General features: G+C 43.2%; 1 protein-coding gene across 3 annotated transcripts in view; it reads left to right on the top strand.

The window, feature by feature from the left end:
- Positions 1–23,323, top strand: part of DYNC2H1 (dynein cytoplasmic 2 heavy chain 1) — an 852,364-nt gene that overhangs the window by 669,198 nt on the left and 159,843 nt on the right. For all 3 annotated transcript variants that reach the window (XM_075337457.1, XM_075337458.1, XM_075337455.1), the window contains exon 83: positions 2,585–2,701. In XM_075337457.1, the coding sequence (XP_075193572.1) occupies positions 2,585–2,701 (117 nt within the window). The remainder of the gene's footprint in view (positions 1–2,584; positions 2,702–23,323) is intronic.

Here is a 23,323-nt window from a genome sequence, read left to right as displayed (position 1 = left end):
GGTCGATATGTGGCGTTTACCGCCCTCCAGTCTGCCAGAGATACCATGACGAAGGAGGATGAATTTTTTTTTTCTGCCGTCATCATTTTTTAACCCATTACTAATTGCGACGTTGTTTGTACTTTGAAAAATAGCGTGTATCACTTTGTTATTAAAGCTGGGAAGTAATTTCATGGTTGGCTGGGAAAAGGCACATGAATAGTGAGGAGCCCCAGAATCTTCACTTGGGCTGGCACTTAATTAGAACCATCTGTCAAGTGACAAGAGCGGCCGTTCTCTCCTCCAACTATACCAGGCACTGCGTGTGTATACCACACGGGTATTTATATTCCAGAAGATCCTTCCCGGCCTTTCTCTTTCCGTTAAGTACTTGTGGTATAAACGTGAGTCGTTCATTTCACCGAAACAACAATATGAACAAATATAACAGACAGTACCGCACCGTCTGCTGATTAGGACCCGTGATTCTTTTGCAGATAGTGTATCGTTAATGCTGTAATATTGCCAAATTGCATTTTTTTAAAGGGATTGTCCACTTTTTTAATCTTTTGATGTAATAGCAAAAAAATAGCTAAACATGAATAACTAAAATGCCAATACAAAGAGTACCACACACCTGGAGCCCCAAAGAAGGGAAGAGAGGGTATGACAAGGGCACGGGTTAAAGGAAATTACTACTCAAAATACCAGAGAAATACAAAAGAAATAAGCTTTATTCAAGACAGCACACATAGGACCAAACAATTAAAAAGAGTTTGTGAGCGTCAATGATACCCATGGGGCTGCACCCCAATTACTGCCCCAGACACAGTTCCTGCCCCCATAATAAAGAAACTTGGGATTCCCAAATAGTGCATGACTAATACAAAAGAAAAATGAGCTTACAAGGTAAAGTAAGGTGAAATGAACATAGAAAAACAGTATAATGCAACCAGACCAAGGGGTCTCCAAGCATGGAGCAAAGAGGAACATGACCCCATATATTACAACTTCAAAGTGGTTTTCTGATCGAGTAACGTCTTAATCCCTAGATGAGACTTTCCAAATGAAGTGCACATCCCTGGCTGCCTGCTGTTCCACTTATGTCATGCCAACGGTATTACTGTGGTAACTGGTTTACAATAGATCACAAAGTGAGTACATCCGTCACATTTTTGTAAATATTTTCTTATATTTTTTCATGGGACAACACTGGAGATATAACTACAAAACAAATACAACTGCACTCTAAAATGCTAAGAATGAATAAGGGAACTCTGGTATTGCATTACTGCTATAGGAATATTTTAAAAGAGAGATACTTAGCTTTTGTATTGGCCAATGCATGTGAACCCGGTAACCAGCGACAAGGTGAATCTCAATATACTGGGACCCTAACTCAAATGCCTCTACCTGGGTTAAATACCTACACCTACATGACTGGGCAGCAAGGATCAAGCTATAAAGGAGGATGGACACATGGTAGAGGCATTTGAGTTAGGGTCCCAGTATATTAAGATCACCTTGTCGCTGGTGACTGGGCTCATATGCATTGGCCAGTACATAAGCTGTCTCTTTTTTTCAAATAATCCTATAGCAGTAATGCAATACCAGAGTTCCCTTATTCATTGTTAGCATTTTAGCGTGCAGCTGTATGTACTTTGTAGTTATATTGTGTTTTCAGCTAGCACCTGTTCGTACCTGTTCATGCCTGTTGGAATGTGTGGGTCAGTCTTTTTGATGTATTTATAACAATGGAGATATGACACCTTACAATTTATCAAAGTAGTCAGTGTGCAGCTTGTATAACAGTGTAAATTTGGTGCCCGCTCAATACCTCAGCACACAGGGATTAATAAAACCGCTGGCAACAAAAATGAGTACACCCCCTAAGTGAAAATGGCCAAATTGTGGCCAAAGTGTCAATATTTTGTGTGGCCACCATTATCCTCAAGTACTGCCTTAACTCTCTGTCATGGAGTTCACTAGAGCTTCACAAGAGCTGCTGGATCCTCTTCCATCCTCCATGACAACATCACGGAGCTGGTGGATGTTAGAGACCATTGCGCTCCTCCACCTTTAGTTTGAAGAGGCCACACAGATGCTCAATAGGGTTTAGGTCTGGAGACGCTTGGTGGGTCCAGCAATTTTATCCTCAGTTTCTTTAGCAAGGCGGTGGTAGTCTTGGAGGTGTGTTTGGGGTCGTTATGTTGGAATACTGCCCTGCGGCCCAGTTTCCGAAGGATGACAAAATACCTTAAGGTGGAAAAAAAATTACATTTTTCATTGTCCTGGGTAAAAAAACATGTTCACATAATGCTTATGTGTTAGTTTTTTTTTGTTTTTTTAAATTGCAGCAAAAAAACAAGTGAAAACAGTAATTTTACTGCTTTTTTAGAAAATTGTGCCCAAAAAATTGATTGGGAACAAAAACTAATTAAGGGGAAAAAAATTCATCCAAATACTAAATAAAAGCCTTTCCACTAGCAGTCTGAACAACTCGTTGGATATTTACAGCTCCAAAACAGTCAGTGTGAACCCACCCTTATATGAATATTTTCAGATCTGGTCCATAAAACATCATTCTCTTCTGTCTCCCCTGTAGGTGATATCACAATTGAGGATCTTGAGCCGATCGGTGACTGCTGGATCGAAGTTCGATAGAGATTTGTGGTCCAATGAATTATCCCCTGTGCTGAATCTGTGGAAGAAACTTAACCAGGTACAGTCATGGATGATATAATTTCTAGAAGATTGTGCATGAGAGGGTGGAAAAAACTGTGCGGTGTACCAGTATCCAAATATCTCTCCTTCCTTTCCCTTCAATGCAGGACAATTGCCCCATAATAGCCAGATCCATATCTAGTTCTCAGTCACTAAAGGAACCGTCACACTAAGCGACGCTCCAGCGATCCCACCAGCAACCTGACCTGGCAGGGATCGCTGGAACGTCGCTACACGGGTTGCTGGTGAGCTGTCAAACAGGCAGATCTCACCAGCAACCAGTGACCAGCCCCCAGCCATCAGCGACGCGTGGAAGCGATGCTGCGCTTGGTAACTAAGGTAAATATCGGGTAACCAACCCGATATTTACCTTCGTACCAGCGCACACCGCTTAGCACTGGCTCCCTGCACACCTAGCCAGAGTACACATCGGGTTAATTACCCGATGTGTAGTCGGGCTATGTGTGCAGGGAGCCGGCACTGATAGTGAGAGCGGCGGACGCTGGTAACGAAGGTAAATATCGGGTAACCAAGGAAAGGGTTTCTTTGTTACCCAATGTTTACCTTGGTTACCAGCGTCCGCAGAAGCCGGCTCCCTGCTCACTGCACATTTAGTTGTTGCTCTGTCGCTGTCACACACAGCGATCTGTGCTTCACAGCGGGAGAGCAACAACTAAAAAATGGTCCAGGACATTCAGCAACAACCAGCGGCCTCACAGCAGGGGCCAGGTTGTTGCTGGATGTCACACACAGCGACATCGCTAGCAAGTCGTGCCTCAGCAGCGATGTTGCTTAGTGTGACGGTACCTTAAAATCCCACTCTTATTGCAGTTGTCGATTACCAGTGATTCATGATGTCACAGGGCTGGGATGTCATACAAAATAAAAGATGATCTGGGTTATTTCTCAATACAGACCACATAAAGATCTGGTGGGCTTTATGAGTTATTCCTAACTTTATGTCATGGGTGTGTCACATGTGACTGACAGTCATGTGGTTTCTGGCCATAGAAAGTCTCACCTTTTGGTTGCACAGAATGCCCCCTGACTTTCCATTGTTCTTGCTGTTGTTCCTTCCTGCTACTATTCATTGGTATAGGTAACTTTCATGTTTTATTTCTCTCTCTCCCTTTTGGTCCCAGCAGGAGCTCGCCTTCCACCCAACTGTTGATCATCAGTACCCTTTCTTTTCTTTGGAGTGGTGCTGGTGATATTTTTCAGTTCCTTTTAAGCCTAGTTGCAAGCAGGTGGCTTGTACTCCTCTGCTTTACATGACTTGAGCCCTGCCACTAGGAGCCTGTTATGAACTGTTCTTGCCGTGCACTTCACCCCAGCTGCCATTCCTTTTGTAGGTCACTTGATGTCATCCTGCGGTTGCTGAGTGACATTTAAATAAGATGACGGTCATCCCGGTCAGTGGGGATTCGCTTTTGCCCTGTGCCGGTCTGTAGCTTTGTTGTCCCCAAAGTCTGCTGCTTGTTCTTGTTGTAATGGACTGCCATCTGGTCCTGTTGCAGGAGGATTGTGAAGACCACAGCAGTGTTTTTTATACTTTCCCTAGTGAAATAAGATTTGGGTTAGGTGATCACCCAATCAGACGCCCATTAAGTAGAATGAGGAGTGCTCGGGTGGGAATTCAACTCACACTGGAATAGACGTCAGACATGCAGAGAAGCTGATTGTTTTAAAACTGTGAAGTGGTCTGTTAATTTTTGGCAGAGCTGTGTATATGTATATATATATATATATAATTAGAAACCGCTCCTGAAAAAAATGTTCTGGGAGAATTTCATTTCTCCTGACGGTTTTTTGCCGCCTCTTGCCCGTACAGTCTCTGCATGCGGATTCCATCAGGAGACACTTCATAGAAGTGATCTGCATTTTCATTTTTTGCCAGTGGTTTTACAATATAAATGTATAAATGAATAGGAAGGGTCACTGAAGTGATTTTTTTTCAAGTGTGTGTTTTGTTTTGTTTTGTTTTGTTTTTTTAGTGCACCCACTCAAAAAAACCCCCCCCAAAACCTTCTAAAACAATCCCTGAATGTGCATACACCTTTATAAAAGCCAAACAGTATGAAAAGAAATCAATCTGTTTTCATCTCCTGGATTTACGTCCCCATTAATAAGGACGTCGTCATTTTTAGTTGCGGGTCAGCCTTCATTTTAGGACACAATTTTTTATTTTATTTTTTTTTTATCTCCTTTTTGCACATTGAAGGATTTTCAGTTCTGATGAGATTGGAGACGGCTAATGTGATCTCATACTTTCCCCCCACTTGAAAATGGGATTTTGGTATAAGGTAAAATCCCATCAACAAGAGACGGCACTGTGTGATTACTCATTAACGGGTGAGACATATACATCAGATGGAGCCTCCGTATAAGAACGAAAAGCAGTCCCCAATACTGGGAATGAGGTCACCGGGAGCCTGGTGTTTGGACACGTATGTGTAATAATGACAGGGATATCTGGGATCCATGTGCTCCTTTATTTTACACATGAATAAAAATGCTTATTTTGTTAGAGAAATACATGATATTTTCTCCTGAGATCTGAAAATGGCTATTATTTTTTTTTTTTTTTCGAGCTCATGGCTTGTGCTTTATAAAAACAAGCTATTACCATTGATGAATAGGTGCATACAATCTAAAAAGAGGTTGTAAAATAATAGTTTGAATGGCACGGCCGTCCAAAATATGTTTGTCTTTTTTTTTCTTCGGTCATTAATGTGGGAAAATGACCGAAGAAAAAAAACAAAATTTCAGTAAAATTGTAAGATCCATAAAGTTCCACTTTATAGCATCATATTGCGGTCTATGTTCGCCCGTCCATGAGATGTTTTTTTGGTATCTGATGGGAGAGATGAGAAGAAAAAGAGTTTTGATTTTGTAAAAATCTTCCCTATGGCTTTACTGTAGCAATCAGCGTCAGGCGGCTGCTGCCAAAGCAAATCACATCATTGTATGTAAAGGAACATAGATGGAAATGACAAGAACATGAGAACTTCACACTTCAGATGTTACATCGCATGAAAATTTTTGACAAGTGTGCCACGTCGAATAATACAGTTTAATAATTCTGGGGCCAATTGTAGGTTTTGGCCAGCAGCCATTCACTGAGCAAATAATAGTGCCATTCAGTGAATGAATATTACTGACATTTAGTGACTTGAAAATGCTGCCTTATAAAGAATAAATAATACCGCTATTCAGCGAGTGTTAATGGTTAATAATCGCTGCTGCCAAAACGCTGTGATGCATAGTGGATGGATTTTTAAAAATCTCCTGCCCACTGTGCTTGTTTTGTCCCGGAGTGAAATCTAACCTGCGGTGTGGCTTCCCGAGCCGCAGCATGTCAATTGTTTGCTGCGGAGACTTAAGCAGTCTCCGCAGGGAGAACAAAGTAAGAGATCACAACTGCCCTAGCTTGGCTTGTGGGCCTGAGCAGCTGTGGTCTCCTGCGGAGGAGACTTGAGGCCCTGAAGGATGCAGCGGTCCTGATCATGTGCACATACCCTGAAAGACTACCACATTCGAAAGGGAATCTGACACCAGGTTTTTGCTTCCCCCATCTTGAATCACCATGAGGTTGGAACAGAGACCATGAGTACAGCGATATATCACTTACTAGGCTGCGTTCTACAGTTCGGTTAAAATCACTGTTTTATTCTCTGCAGATAATAATAATAATATAATAATATTTATTCATTTATAGAGCGCTGTTAATTCCACAGCACTTTACATACAATGGCAACACTGTCCCCATTGGGGCTCACAATCTAGAGATGTAGCAGCTCTCTGAAAACTGAGCTCTTTATAACCCCACCCACACCACTCATTGTTCGCTTTATGTGTACACACAAAACATAGGCAGAAAGCTGCTAATCAGTGGTGGGGGCAGGGTTATACAGAGGTCCTGAATATGGAGGACTACATGTTCAGTTCTTTTAGACTCCTACAATTGAGACCTCTGGTTACATCATGGTCACATGACTGTGAAGTCACCAAAGGTCCTTAAACAATCTTAACCTTGGAATACAAACGCTGGGGTAACTAAGAGAGTGGGGCCCTGAGAAATTTCGCAGTTTGACTCCCCCTAACACCAGCCCTGACTGTAACTAGGGCTTATTTTTGGAGTAGAGCTTATATTTCAAGCATACTCCAAAAATCCTGTAATATCACTGTAGGGTTTATTTTTGGGGTAGGTCTTATTTTAGGGGAAACACGGTAGTAGTTGATGGCTCACTTGGCAAGAGTGCAGTACTCAACTGCTGACCAACAATATTACTATAACTTATACCAGAAATTGGAGTAAAGGTTAGTGTTTGTTGGCTGTTGGATGATTTACATTTGTTTTATTGCATTCTGTTGTCCTGTGGATTGTCCACTAGTTATAAACGTGCTGCATTTCTACTCCAGATGGCATCAAGCACTGGTGTTAGTAATGGAGAGGCGTCTATCAGACACCCCCATTACTAACCCATCAAGTTAAAAGAAAAAAATATAGACACAAATAATATAAAAACAAAAAACACTCACTGACTCTTTTCCCTAGCTCACAACTTTATTGTGAGAAAAATAAATCTGTCAGGTCCAATGTAATCCGGGGAATCTGGTGTAATCCACAAAAGGAAACCTGAAAAAGAAAGCAGGAAAAAACAGAGACTGTCTCATTCACCAATTTATTAGGTTCCCAGGCAGGTCCGCCGTAGTCCAGTGCTTCCTCCAACATTCCTTGATTCCATCGAACAAAGGTTATGGAGCCTTAGTCTGACACGCCATACGATTTGTGCAGCAGCCACTCCTAGCTCATGCTGCGCTTCGTGAGACCCAGCGACTAGTGAAGAGCAGTGATGTCAGTAACATTACTAATGTCACCTCTTCTCAGATTTGCTCTCTGTCACACAGCGTAACCCAGAATGTCTGAAGAGTGGACGTTAATGATTTCACCACTCTTCAGAGTCACTGGGTCTTGCAACGCATATATCCAGAGTCTGGCAAGGGTGATTCTCCTGGTGGAGGTCTGTCTTTTTGACGTGTAAACTTACACTAAATCCATGTTTCCCAGGAAATAAGCCCTATGCCAAAAAAAAAAAGCCCCAGTCACGGTGCACCGCCCCTGAAGATACAACCGGTCCTTAAATGTAAAGAAGTTGTGGGTAAGTATATATCGAAGTAACTCCAACACCAGATTTCCCAGATCTCTATCAATGCTACTTATCCTCAAGAAAAATTCCACGGCCGCCAGACCCTCTTTGTGACCAATACAGGTATATAAAGATTCCACATCCGCAGTCACTTGTAACATGTGGGGTTCCTGATGTAGACCATCAATCTGCCTAGGGATGTCAGTAGTGTCATTGATGGGCAGACTGACGAGGGGGAAAAAGTGGTCCATCTGGGGTGGACTGATGTAGGAAAATTACCTGAAGAGCTGGTTTCAGACTCAAGCTCCAGATCCTCCAAGGCCTGTAATGATTCTTGTTCTATTGTGGAGTTTAATCCAGGAACAACTGCGGATCTAGAATGGAGTTTCTTCAGAACCAGTTTACGAGCAAAGAGGTGTAAGAGGCACTTTGCACACTACGACATCGCAAGCCGATGCTTGCGATGCCGAGCGCGATAGTCCCCGCCCCCGTCGCAGCTGCGATATCATGGTGATAGTTGGCAGCGAACATTATCGCTACGCCAGCTTCACATGCACTCACCTGCCCTGTGACGTCGCTCTGGCTGGTGACCCGCCTCCTTATTAAGGGGGCGGGTCGTGTGGCGTCATAGCAACGTCACACGGCAGGCGGCCAATAGAAGCGGAGGGGCGGAGATGAGCGGGACGTAAACATCCCGCCCACCCCCTTCCTTCTGCATTGCTGGCGTGAGACGCAGGACGCAGGTAGTAGATGTTCCTCGCTCCTGCGGCTTCACACACAGCGATGTGTGCTGCCGCAGGAACGAGGAACAACATCGTAACATCGGTCATTTCCAAATTATGAAAATGCCCAACACTACACCGATGATACGATTACGACGATTTTGCGCTCGTTAATCTATCAAAAAGGCTTTACACACTACGATATCGACAGCGACGCCGGATGTGCTTCACTTTCAATTTGACCCCACCGACATCGTACCTGCGATGTCGTAATGTGCAAAGTGCCCCTAAAGGGTACTTTACACGCTGCAACCTCGCTAGCGATGTGAAATTCTAGATCGCAAGTGTGATCTTTCGAGATCACACATGCGTAAAATAACCTATGTGCGATCTCAAAAGATCGCACTTGCGATCTAGAATTTCACATCGCTAACAAGATCGCTACTGAGGTCGCAGCGTGTAAAGTACCCTTAAAGGGGGCTTTACACGCTGCGACATCGCTAATGCGGAGTCGTTGGGGTCACGGAATTTGTGACGCACATCCGGCCGCATTAGTGATGCTGTTGCGTGTGACACCGACAAGCGATTTTGCATCGTTGCAAAAACGTGCAAAATCGCTCATCGGTCACATGGGGGTCCATTCTCAAAAATCGTTACTGCAGCAGTAACGAGGTTGTTCCTCGTTCCTGCGGCAGCACACTTCGCTCCGTGTGACACCGCAGGAACGAGGAAGCTCCCCTTACCTGCCTCCCGGCCGCTATGCGGAAGGAAGGAGGTGGGCGGGATGTTACGTCCCGCTCAGATCCGCCCCTCCGCTGCTATTGGGCGGCCGCTCAGTGACGTCGCTGTGACGCCGCACGGACCGCCCCCTTAGAAAGGAGGCGGTTCGCCGGTCACAGAGACGTCGCCGGGCAGGTAAGTATGTGTGACGGGTCTGGGTGATGTTGTGCGGCACGGGCAGCGATTTGCCAGTGTCGCTCAACAGATGGGGGCGGGTACCCACGCTAGCGATATCGGGACCGATATCGCAGTGTGTAAAGCGGCCTTAAGTCTTTCAACGCTGTAAAAGAATGAAAGTTATTATTTGGCTCAAAGGTCAGAGCCAAACTCCACACTTCATGTTGTGCATCAGTAACTGTCAATGTGGAGAGATTAATCACCTCCAATCTGTTCTGTTTTGAGGCATGTGGAGGGGGTGTAATTTTCCTTTTGCTGTTAGATTGACCTCTTTTGAAAAAAGGCTGTCCAGTGTATTCCCTTTTATCCGTATGGGTATAACTTGTTGTTCCTACAGAGTTCTGGTCATCAACCGATGATATGGATGGAAAAGACCCGGACCAATTTGGGGGGGGGTGTATTTTTCCCCCTATATAACATCCTCCATCTGTAGACTTGCTTTCTTTGAAAGTTCTGTGTATCACGTTGATATTTTTTTTTAGTTTTAGCCGCCACAATTTCCTTCTCTCATTTTTTAAATTCTTTATCTACGGTAAATCTGTCTTAACTTTTAGGATAAAATTGGCTGCACAGGACTTATTGATTTCTTCCTGTATTCTTTCAATGTCAGAGTCAATGGCCCTTTATGTCTCCTCATTAGATGTGATTAATAATTTCATAAAACTTCTAGAGCATAAAGAGGCAGCCTCCTCCCATTCATCCCTAAAGGGAGGGTCAGTGATAACTGTATTCGTAGGCCTCTTGGAATTAGCGTCCTTGAGATATATTCACGTGTATTCACACCATTCACGTGTTAATTTATTCAGTAGTGCTTTATAATCGTTGAACAAGTCAACAGTTTCTTTGTCTCCAGTATTTAAAATCAAATTTGAGTCCTCACCAAACACACCATTTAGTTGGCTGAGCCACGCTTTCTCCCGGTCCTGAAAATCCACGGAATCAGATAAATTTGCTGTGAAAACACAGATAAATATTAATCTGAAACGCAGCTGAAAACCTATAGGAAGTTCCCCAGTAAATACTGGTGAAAACCGGGGTCTAGGATTATTACATTTGTTGATACAGCTGTGAAAAGCTCCCCTACAAATATTAAACCTAAAAAGATATGAAGCAATATAGATCACAACAAGAGTAGAATAAAATCCATATAAATGTTATTAAACATTGATGCAGGCAAACAAAGTCAATACAATTATAGTGAAAGTGCATATATAAGATCTCCAGGACATAGCTTAGTGAGACCCCCCAAGATGCGAAACGCACGTAGGGGTTTTAACGCGAAATATACGTAGGGGTTTTAATGGTGTCACATACCAACTGTGGGATCACTGTTGGTGAGTGTACTGAATGCTGTCTGTATTATATTGCTTCATAGCAGTCAGGTTGACTTCACTACTTTATGTTTAATACCATTTGTGTATACACCCTATTGGAGATACAATTCTCCCTCTATGGACTTTTGGTAGTTGTTTCAGCCACCTTAACGGATTTGTACTCCTGCACCATGCACTTTCACTATAATTGTGTTGACTTACTTTGTCTGCATTAATGTTTAATAAACGTTATATGGATTTTATTCTACTCTTGTGGTGATCTATTATGGCTCCATATCTTTATAGGTTTAATATTTGTAGGGGAGCTTTTCACAGCTCTATCAGCAAATGTAATGATCCTAGTCCCTGGTTTTCACCATTGTTTACTGGGGAACTTTCTATAGGTTTTCAGATGCATTTCTTATTTCTAATTGGTGGTATTTGCTAATACCATAGTATTCTTATTATTACAGCTACTATGTATTGGGACAGGATCTTGGAGATCAAGGTGTGACTGCACACCGCTCTACATTATACCTTCTACGTATTCTCTGAGATCTTTGCTAAACCCTTAAAATCCAGTAGGATAGTTAGTTTATCCCATATCAGATTTCTGTAAGGAGCTAATGATCAGTGGTGAGGATGTCCCTTCTAGACGGACTTATTGAGGGTCCAGTTACATCTCTGAAAAGTAATCACAGGGATGAATTCTGCAAGAGTTGTCATTAATTCTCGTTAGCTCCATTATACATTGGGGGAAAATGAGTGTTCACCGCCGAGTCCTCGCTGCACGGAATAATAACACCAATTAAATGATACACTACCTGTAAAGGCACAGAATGTCTCATTTTTTGTTTTCCATAGTCCATTTATTATGATTAGTAATGCTGCTGGATAGTATAATTGAGAGTGTGTAGTGACCTGTTTATCGGCGGTAGCTTGCTATATACACCTCTTTAATTACTGTCAGAATTTCTATTAATTAAATTTGAAGTACGCCAGTGCCGTTTCACCTCTGAGAACTTCTGTTTTCGGGGGGAGAGCAGACATAATGAGGTTTTCTCTGTAGCATTGGACAGTTTAATAGATTGTCCATTCTTTGAGGGTATGTGGGCAGTTTCTCCGTACAAGAAAACAGGTCTCAGACGACTACATTTTAGTGTCCTTGTCCTCAGCACTAGTGTTGAGCGTACCCGGACCGGCAAAATCCGGATCCGCGTGGTTTGAGCGGCAGATCCGAGTCCGACCCAGACACGGGATTCCGGGTGCACGATCCGGATTCGGCTTTTGTTTTTTTGTTTTTTTTCTCTCTCTCCTCTCTCCTCTCCTCTCTCCTCTCTCCTCTCTTCTCTCTCTTCTCTCTTCTCTCTCTTCTCTCTTCTCTCTCCTCTCTTCTCTCTCATCGGATCCAGACTTCTTTGTCAACCCGCCGCTGATCCTCCGGATTATTGGCAGTCCGTTCAACTCTACTCAGCACTGTTATGGTTCAGCTGAAGTGAACTCACATTAGGTTACCAAATTTTAGGCAAATTAGCTCCGAAACCTTTTTATAGAACATTTTCATAAGAAAAGTACAATATTACTACAAACATAACCCACCCCAGATATTAGCATGTATAGTAATATATGATTGCGTAGAGTGACACGTGTCCACACATATTTCTCGACGCATATAGTGTTGCTTAACCCTATGACTTCCCGGGGGGGGGGGGGGGTGACTAGAAGTTTTCCAACATGAAGCGATCGTTCTCCGAGCCTGATATAATATATATGACTCTCAAGCGCAAGCATTGTAGCTGTAGAGCCATGAGCAAAAGTTAAATTCTGGAGCGATCCCATAATCGTATATAGAATTTATCAGCTCAGTCACATCTTTCCAATACCTCCGAAGTCGTGGACAGTTCCACATTAGATGATATAAATCTGCATATGGCATGTCATATTTCCAGCATTTTGAATCTGGTTTCACCCCATCTTTAAATGCTATATATTCTATATACGCTATGAACTAAATATAGTGTCTGTGACTCACTAATGGACACCCTAAAAAGGTCTTGCTCTATTTCCACACATACCTCGTCGTATAAAGGGAACCTGTGACCAGTTTTTCACCCTATGAACAACTGCCACCACCTTTAACTGTTTCTTTGCTGCATTCCACATACATTTCTATGAGCGCCTGACTTCCCCTTTATATCCCCAAAACTACGATTCTACGATTTGATATGCTCCCACGCTGTATGTAAATTAGGGTGGTCCAGTCCAATGTGTGTCCTCGCTGCAACATCTGTGCCTTTTCTCTGATGTTAATAGCGTCTTCCTGCTTTGATTGATGTGGATGACGTGTCCTGCATCGTCCACAGAGTGAACCGAGATCTCGAGCCTGCGCAGTAGCCTTGCTGCCACACTCTGCTGTGCTCTGCTGCAGGCAGAGCATAGAAAATCAGTACCCAAGTGCCATAATCAGAATGACATCACAATGACATCGCTCGGAGCTTGCGAAGGCGTGAGACATCCGTTCACTATGTGGATTGCAATAGACATAATACAAGGAGATTGCATTATTTGTGTCTCCCCCAGTCACCACCATATCTAAAAAAGAAACAGACACCATAGAGGACAATGTGACCATTTTGACTTGTATCGCACAGGCATGTCTGGAAATTGGAAAAACTTACTATTTGGCAGATCAGATTCACACCTGAGCACCTCAAAACTTTATGCCCTTTCTTTCCCAGAGGTCAAACCCAGTTAATTTATCAAAGCTCAGAATAGTTTGAGTTGCTCAAATTAAAGAATATTTAGGAACACCTACTATTTTATGTAGTTCCTTAGCTTTTTTTCCAGATTTTATCTATGGTCACTGGAGCAGGTTTCACAGTCGCCAAGATTCTCCCAGAGTTTAACACATTTCTCAACAAAGTCATTGAGGAGGTGGACGCTACACCCTGCCCGATCCAGCCTCTCAATGTTGTAATTACGAAGGAATATAGTATAGAAAGGGATCTGGTATCTCTAGTCCTCCAATAATCTTGGGCTTATGTAAGGTTTGTAGTTTGATCCTAGAAATTCCCTTTTTCTATATCAAACCCTGGAATATACTCATCAATCTTTTGGCATAAGTACCATTTTGGTAAGTTGGCTTTCCCTATTACAGACAGCTGTAGTTTACACCAGGCATTGGTTGTTGTTGGAGCTTGGTTAGGCAATGGTAGAATATTTCATAATCTGTTACTTCTTCATTGATTTGAATTCCAAGATATTTAGACAAAGTCACAACTTTTAATTGACCTAAGACCTTTATAATCGGGCATCTTGGGACCCAGGGTCATGATTGAAGACATCTCAATTAATTGAGAGACCAGAAAGGTTACCAAAGTGATTTCTTAGAAATATTGCATCCTTTTAGTGAGTTTGGCCAAAATCATTCAGAAATAGCAACGTATCGTCTGTGTAGAGGGCAACGTTTCCTATTAATGAACCATGTTGAAAACCCTTCACCATTGGGAACATTCTCAGTACCACTGTAAGGGGCTCAATCGCTATTGAGAATAGGAGTGGGGAAAGGGGGCATCCCTGCCTCATTCCCCTGCATAAAAAGAAGTGTCTTGACATTAAACCATTTATCTTTATTCTGTCCCGTGGAGCAGAATGTAACAACTGAACCCAAGAAACGAAAGAAACGAACTGCTCAACAAATCCATATTTGACAGCACATCCCATAGATACTCCCATTCTCCACCATTAAAAGCTTTGTCAGCATGAAGTGACACTGCTGCTCTAAAATGACTTTCCTCTGAGAGTAGTTGCACATTTAAATATAATGTTGATTGCTGTTGATTTATTCAGCATGAATCCCGACTGATCTGGATGTACAATGGAAGTGATGACTCTAGAAAGGTTCTTTGTCAGGACTTTGACTAGTATTTTAATGTCTATGTTTAATAACAAGCTTGGATGATATAATTCTGGGAGACAGGTATCTTTAGAAATGACCACAATAGAACTTGGCACTCTATCATGCTTTGGCGGGGTGTTAAAAGCCGTTAATAACTGAGGTAATAAGATGTCGCTAAATTGCTTAAAGGGAACCTGTCAGGTGCAATATGCACCCAGAGCCACGAGCAGTTCTGCGTGCATATTGCTAATCCCTGCCAAAACGGTCCCAGCATCTAGTGCACTGACATGAAAACCAGCGTCGGCCATGATGGCAGCAGAGAGGTGAGCGACCATGCCTCTGATGCTGCGTATTCATTAGAATGTTAGCACGCCCACAGGGGCATGCTTACATGCTAAGGTGGCCGACTAGCCAAGGGAAATAACGCTCTTGCGACTAGTCCCTGGCCTCATTAGCATATCATAAAGTCTCTTTAGAAAAAGATCCCTTTATCTATGCTACTAGATACAGGGACAGTTAGGCAGGGATTAGCAATATGCACCCAGAACAGCTCGTGGTTCTGGGCGCATATTGGACCTGACAGGTTCAGTTTATATATCTCCACCAGTAATCTGTCTGTCCCTGGAAATTTATTGTTTGTCATCGAGCTTAATGCCGTAAAGGCTGCTTTACATGTAGCGACATCGCTAGCGATGTCGCTAGTGAAAGCACCCGCCCCCGTCGGTTGTGTGTCATGGGCAAATCGCTGCCCATGGCGCACAATATCGCTAGGCCCCGTCACACGGACTTACCTTCCTAGGTACGTCGCTGTGGCCGGCAAACAGCCTCTTTTCTAAGGGGGCAATTCGTGCGGCGTCACAGCGACGTCACACGGCAGGCGTCCAATAGAAGCAGAGAGCAGCCACAAGAAAGACATGCCCACCTCATTGCTGGAGGACGCAGGTATGGTGTTGTTCCTCGTTCCTGCGGTGTCACACATAGTAATGTGTGCTGCCTCAGGAACGAACAACCTGCGTCCTGAACAAGCAACGACATTTGGGAAATGAACAGCGTGTCAACAATCAACGATTAGGTAAGTAATTTTGATAGTTAGCGGTCGCTCGTACGTTTCACACGCAACAACGTCGCTAACGAGGCCGGATGTGCGTCACGAATTCCGTGACCCCAACGACATCTCGTTAGCGATATCGTTGCGTGTAAAGCCCCCTTTACAAGTTCTTCCACATTAAAGGGTGCATTCAAAAAGTTAATCCTCTACAATTCTATTTTAGACAAATTAAGTGGAGACAGGAAAGTCTGTATGTACTCCCCAGAGGGGGAAAACTTAGATTTGTAAAATGCTTAAGACCCCTGGAAAACCATTAGGTTCACACACTGCATCTTTACTGCGTTTTTGATGCATTTTTGAGGTCACAAAGATGCACCTAAATGCATGCATTTCCCTCTGCCAGCAAAGCCTATGAGATTTCTATTTTGCTGTCTACACTGTACATCTTTTTTTTGGCTGCATCTTGGCTGCGTTTTTGAAGATGTAGCATGTCAATTCTTTGTTTTTTCAACGTTTTTGAGCCCTCCAGTCAATAGATTTTACTTAAAAATGCACTGGGCAAGATGCGGTAAAAACACGTAAAAAATGCATGCGTTTTTTTATGCAATTTTGCTGCGGGTGCGTTTTTTGGGGCCAAAAACTCTGCATCTTTGTGGCTAGAAAAGATGCAGTGTGTGAACATAGCTTCAGACTTTTCGGTGTTTTTTTCCCTTCATCTGTTTAATTAAGGACGCGCCCTGTTTGGCTTTCAATATGGGCATGTGCGCACGTTGTGTTGTGTCACTGCAGAAAATTCTGCAGTGATTTGACAGCACATGTGCACTTCAAATCGATGCAGTGTTTCTGCAGAAAAAATGCCGATTTCATTTGCTCGGGATGCTGACTCTCCCATAGACAGAGTGGGAGCTGCATCCAAAGCGCATGAAAGAAGTGACATGCTGCATTTTTTAACGCAGCGATTTGGATTAAAATTTCAGCATGCAAATCGCTGCGCTCTCAAACGCAACGTGCGGATGGATTTTCATAGATTGTGCTGGGGACGCAGGACGCATGTGTTTACGTTGCAGTGCTAGACGCAGCGTAAATGCGTGCAATACGCACACGTGCGCACACAGCTTATAACTGCAAAAAAAGTGCCCTGTCTTCTTCCCTGCTTCGAAGGATTTTTGTTTTTGGAAGAATTGCATATTGCCCGCTTTAGTGATTACATATGCTGAGCTAGCTGGTATTCAGCCTTTATTAGACTAGTTTGATGCTTGTGAGATGGATCAACTAGATACTGACCTTCAGCTTTATATATCTCCGTCTTTAGTGTTTGTTCAAATGATTTGGAGGCATTTTTAATTCTTCTTACGTCTTTAATAAGAAAGGTCTTCATAGTATCCCAGACAGTTGCAACCAAGGTTATTTCTATTACTCATAGGTTATTTCTACCAAGGGTTATTTCATTATTTCTATAAAAGAACTCTTCTAACAATTGTGGGATTTTGCTGGGTTGAGAGAAAATGGTTAGCCAATAAGGATTAAATAGCCAAGATGGGGTCATACTGTAGCGCCCCTGAAGCCATCAGGGTGCTAATAGGTTCTGCATCCCCACAAGGATGCAGGGCCTACCCCCTAGGTCCCTGGGAGACCAGTGGCGGTAACACCAAAAACCCAGGTAATCCCAGTTTTTCCCCAACAATCCCCCATACAATGGTATTTAGCTAGGGTCGGACCAATGGATGGCCCCCTAGAGGTGGAGCCAAACCAGTCCACTAGTTGACCAGGTGGGAGGGGCAGACTGTGGAGAGTTGACAGCAGTAGAGGAGTGAAGGTGAAAGTGAAGCAACGTCCTGACTCAGGTTAACGGTAACCTTGTACCCAGGAGAGTAGTTGCCGGTGGAGTACTCCCGGAACTACGCACCAACAGGGTACAGGACCCTAAGACAGGAAAGAGCTCCAAGCCGACCTGTTAACACCTGCACAGCGAGGGGACCATGAAGGTCCTCGCTAACCCTAAAAATCCGAACACTCAGTAGCAAAGGGAGAATCGGGGACAGGACCAGAGACTCCAACCCCACTGGGTTCACGCTATCGTCAGGCGGACTGAAGTGGACAAACCACCAGACGGGGACCCTCAGTTGCTCTACACCATGGGAACCCATTAACCAGAGACAGGTGCAGGGGAAGAAGGTACCAGAGTACTGAACTGGCACTGGGACGAAGGGGACCTGAAGGTGAAACCAGCCGGCCTCGGGTAACCTGTTACCACCTATCAGCAGTGAGTAAGAACCAGTTGCACTATACCTCTGTGTGGACTACCTTCTTCCGATGCCCATCAAAACACCCATCCCCTGGGGCCCGGCCCTGCTTGTGGAGAGCCTTCCATCCAGGCTGCAATTACTACCAGCCCAAGTAATGACATTATGCAGCAGCGGCAACACCGCAAGTGGCGAATGAACACTAACCTAAATCGCCTGTAAATACACCCCATTACAAAAAGGGCACAGGGCACGGAACTGGGCAACTGCCACCCCAGTGTACATTCCCAAGACATATACTGCCCGGGACCGAGTACCCCATATCCCTGTGTTCGACAATACCATGTTCTTGTTGATTGGATTAAATAAGCAGTTTAATTGGGGTGTGATCCAAAAGACTACGGAGCAGTTGTTCCACTGAACGTAGCAGCCTAGCCATCAGTGTATTCCCATGTGCCAAATCTGTGCGTGAGAGGGAGCCATACGTAGTAGAGAAATACAGTAATGTTCAAAATAATAGTCGTCTAATATGATGGACCAGATAACTCACTGTTTTTTCTATAAATTATATCACCACTTCTCAAACAATTTGGTGGAGTAGATTCTTAGAAAAACACGAGACTCAAGGCCCCGTTACACGAGACGATATATCGGGCGATCTCATGAGCGACGTGACACGCCCAGATCGTATTTACGATTTGCCGAGATCGCTCATAGGTCGTTTATTTGCTGTTACACGTAACGATCTCAAAAACGATGCATCAGCGATCAACAATAAATTGTTTGACCCAGGCGGTCATTTGAATGTTGTTCGTCATTGGCAGGGTGGCAAACAGAGCAATATGTCGGCAATATGCGTCCCCAAAAGCAAACAATTTTTTAAAAATGAACGACGTGTCAACGATCCATGATTTTCATCCTATTTGCGATCGTTCAGAGTCGCTCGTAGGTGTCACACGCAATGACGTCGCAAACGATGCCGGATGTGCGTCACGGAATCCGTGACCCCCGACGACATATCGCCCGATATATCGTCTCGTGTAACGGGGCCTTAAGCGTTCATGATCTGCAGGTTTTTGAGTCTGTGTATTTGAATACTTAATTGATTATTCAAAGTAATAGCAGTGTGGAGTTAAATGAGTGTGGTCAAACATTCTGTGAAGAAACAGGTGTGAATCAGGTGGCCCTTATTTATGGGTGAAGCCAGCACATGTTGTACATGCATTTCTCCTTGAAAGCCTGAGAAATATGGGTCGTTCGAGACATTGTTCAGAAGAACAACGTACTTTGAGTAAAAAGTTGACTGGAGAGGGTAAAACTTATACAGAAGTGCAGACAATGATCGGCTGTTCAGCTAAAATTATCTCCAATGCTATAAAATGGAAAGCAAAAACAGAGAGATGCGGAAGAAAACAGAAGACGACCATTCGAATGGATGGAAGAATAGCCAGAATGGCAAAGGCTCAGCCAAAGCTCAGCTCCAGGATGATCAAAGACGTCTCAAGTTACCTCTGAGTACTGAGACAGTTAGAAGACGCCTGTGTGAAGCTAATCTACTAATCTTTCAGCAAGAAGACCACGCAAAGTCCCACTGTTACAAAAAAAGACATGTATTGAAGCGGATACAATTTGCCAAAGAACACATCAACTGGCCTATAGAGATATGGAGAAACATTTTGTGGACTGATGAAAGTAAAATTGTTCTTTTTGGGTCCAAGACAGTTCTTCAGATGACCCCCAAACACTGAATTCAAGCCTTAGTACACTCTGAAGACAGTGAAGCATGGTGGTGCAAGCATCATGATATGGACATGTTTCTCTTACTATGCCGGGCCTATTTACCGCAGATCATGGACCAGTTTATGTATATCAAAATACTTGAAGAGGTCATGTTGCCTAAAGCCCCCGTCACATTTAGCGACTTACCAGCGATCCCGAAAACGATGCGACCTGATAAGGATCGCTGGTAAGTCGCTGGGAGGTCGCTGGTAAGATGTCACACAGTCAGACCTTACCAACGACTCAGTAACGATACAGGTCGCAGTAGCCACAAAACTTGTGACTCGGCAGTGATCTCGCTAGCGATCTCGTTATGTGAGAAGTACCCCTTACGCTGAAGAGGAAATGCCTTTGAAATGTGTGTTTCAACAAGACAATGACCCTAAACACGCCAATAAACAAGCAAAATTTGTGTTCCAGTCCAACAAAATTGAGGTTGTGGAGTGGCCAGCCCAACCCCCGGCTTAATCTGATAAAACACTTGTGGGGTGACATCAGAAATGCTATTTCTGAGGCAAAGCGAACAAATGAAAATAAATTGTTTGTACAATGCAAATAATTGGGATGTACTGAAAGCATCCTGGGCTGAAATAAGAGTTGACAGTTGCCAGAAGTTGGTGACTCTATGCAACATAGATGTGAAGCAGTTCTAAAAAACTGTGGTTATACAACTAAATATTAGGTTCTTGATTCACAGGAATACTGAATCCTAAATAAAACGATTTTGAGTATGTAAAGACAAATGCAGACACTGCTATTTTTTGGAACAGCTCAGTGTGCTCATTTTTGATATTTTCTGTAAAGCTGTTAAAAATTATATAAATTTCTCTGTATGTTTTGATTTAGAAAACAGTGTGTGATGTTCCCAGTGCATGGACATAAAAACCATTATAAAGATTTTGGGCTTAACTCGTGTTTTTGAACACACTGCTATTATTTTGAACACAACTGTTTGAGTAAAGCATAAGGTCTGGGTTTTAGATTCTACTTAAGTCCAAGAGGTCTACTTCATATATGTTTCCCAAAGGGGGTTAGACCCATCACACAGTCCTCTGTCTTTTTTTAAATCTGTCTATGGTGTTGTTAAAATTACGATTATAAGAGGCAATTGAGTGGCCTGCCAATAAATAGTAAAATATCTGGATAAACTGTTCCAGAATATGGGGGCACAACATAGACAGCAACTATTATACAATCCATATTGGCTAGTTTACCCAAAATGAAAATATACCTCCCTTCCTTATCAATATTGACCACCTGGCAGTTGAGAGGGACATTACGATGAATTATTACACTCACCCCTTTTGAGTACGCTGAATTTGTAGCATGAAAAACTTGGCCGATCCATGGTTTCTTCAACAAGTGCGTTCAGTCCACTGTCAAATGAGTTTCTTGCAAACAGTTGCTGGATGGAAGGGTTTTGTGTAATCTAGGATAGTCCTACACATGACAGACTCTTTAACCCCGCTAATACTCTATGACAAAAAATTTGAATTATTAGCCAATTTTGAACATTAAACAGGACCATGACATAGACCCCATGACCAAGTAGACCTCTCTTAGAGATTGCACATTCCCCCATTAATCAGCAATAAATATCAGTTCTTTAGAAAAGATCCCTAGCCATCCATTAGTAAAACCACTTAATCCAAACATACTAGTAATGACAGAGGGTTATCTAGGACAATGCCCTCATCAAGAGGAGCCAAGACCAATTATCACTGCCTATGCACTAAATAATTAGGGGATGCCAATCTATCTGATCCAGCAAGTCACGTTAACCACACCATATCCCTGTGTTTCCATAAATCATGTATTACAAGTACTCCAGATTCATCTATGACATAACTTAGACCAATCACCACCCAAAAAAAAAGAAAAGGTGTGTTGGATTTTGGAATAGGAGGAAGGAGAGTTGAGAGGAGAGGGGAAAGAAAGGAGCTAGCAATTCACAATAGCTCACATGTGGGCAGCCTATACATTACGTATGTCAGCTGGCTTTGTAAGCATTAATAGAGTTAAGTATACAAAAAGGGGTTCCTTAGTATGCATTCATCTGTCAGCAATCAAGAGTAGTTTTAAGTCCCAGTCTTTTATTCTAGTCTAACCATGTGAGGGCTTCTTCAAAGAAATGAGTTAAATTCATTACCACCACCTTAAGCCTTGCTTAATATGATAGAGCAATGAGTAAGGCACATTAATTTGGCGACGTCTACGTTTAATGTTCAAGAATTCTCTCTTTTTCTTGACTTCAACCGAATAATCAGGGAATTTTGAACTTTATGCCCATCTACTGTGGTCAGAAATATTCCTTGCCATGCGAAGTATCTCTGTAATGCAGGATCTTCATAAGCACTGTACATGGTGGGCTGCCTTGAGGATGTGGCCTTGTTGGAACACAGTGGGCACGCTCAAGAATAGGGTCAGATTATCTTTTCCAAATGTTTCCACCACTCGATCCTTGAAAAATTCAGTAGGCCTATTACCTTCTACTCTTTCAGCAGCCCCCACAAGGCAGATATTGTGTCTGCATGGACGGTTTTCTAGTTCATCTTGTTTTGCACAGATAATGTCTAAGGCTCGCCCATGTTGTTGTACATCCTTTCTTATAGGCCAGAGCATATCATCCATTTTGCTTACTCTTTCCTCTAGTGCTGTGGTTCTCTCAGCCGGTTTTCTCAGGTCATGCTGCACAATGGCCACTTCCTCTTCAATGCATCCTACTTAAAATGTAACATTCATGGATCTATTACAAAGCCCAATTTCTGACATCCCATTTGCAAGAGTGGGCTCTTTAGTAGTAGAAGAGGGCTGCTGCATACTTTCGTTCTGTGAGGATCCTTGACCTGGTGGCTCTGCATCCTGGTTTGTTTCAGTGTCCTCTGTGATAGTTTCATAGTGTTTAAGTTTGAAGGTAGACTTGAGTTCAACCCATGACCTAACCTAACATAAGAAGCTGACCATATCAGTGTTTCTGGCTGTTTTGCTGGCAAAGTCGGTTGCTTAGTTGGTTCTGACGGCTTCCCTCTTTGGCTCCCTCCCTCAATCAGAAAGGTGGATTTGGCAATCCGCCGTAGTCTGGCTGCAGCTTGCTTATGATGAACGGCAGCCCGCCTATCATTCAGTGAGGCTGAAGAAGCCGCTTCGCTATCTTGGATCTTCTGCTTGGCGCACTTTAAAAATTTTTCCCTACTCATTTTCAGCCCAATGCATCGGAGAAAGGAGCTAGAAAGTACTCCCGGTACCTGTGAGTGTCTGCATAGCAGGTGAATGCAGAATAGGGCAACGCAACTCAGCTGTACAGATAAACATTTAAGTAATGTTAGAGTCTTTTGGGCAATTTATAGACCTTATTTATGCAAATTGGCTACATTTATATTCAGTCTTATAAATTAGCTGATCCTGTGCCGCTTCATCACTGGGCATGTTCTGGGAAGGAACGGAGGATGAATATATAAGTTTCCCAGAAAAGGATATGTCACGTATACATGTTTGCATACATGTCTGCGT

Source organism: Anomaloglossus baeobatrachus, chromosome 2, assembly GCF_048569485.1.
Source record: "Anomaloglossus baeobatrachus isolate aAnoBae1 chromosome 2, aAnoBae1.hap1, whole genome shotgun sequence".
In the NCBI taxonomy this organism is placed as follows: domain Eukaryota; kingdom Metazoa; phylum Chordata; class Amphibia; order Anura; family Aromobatidae; genus Anomaloglossus; species Anomaloglossus baeobatrachus.
This window is presented reverse-complemented; position numbering and strand designations above follow the sequence as displayed.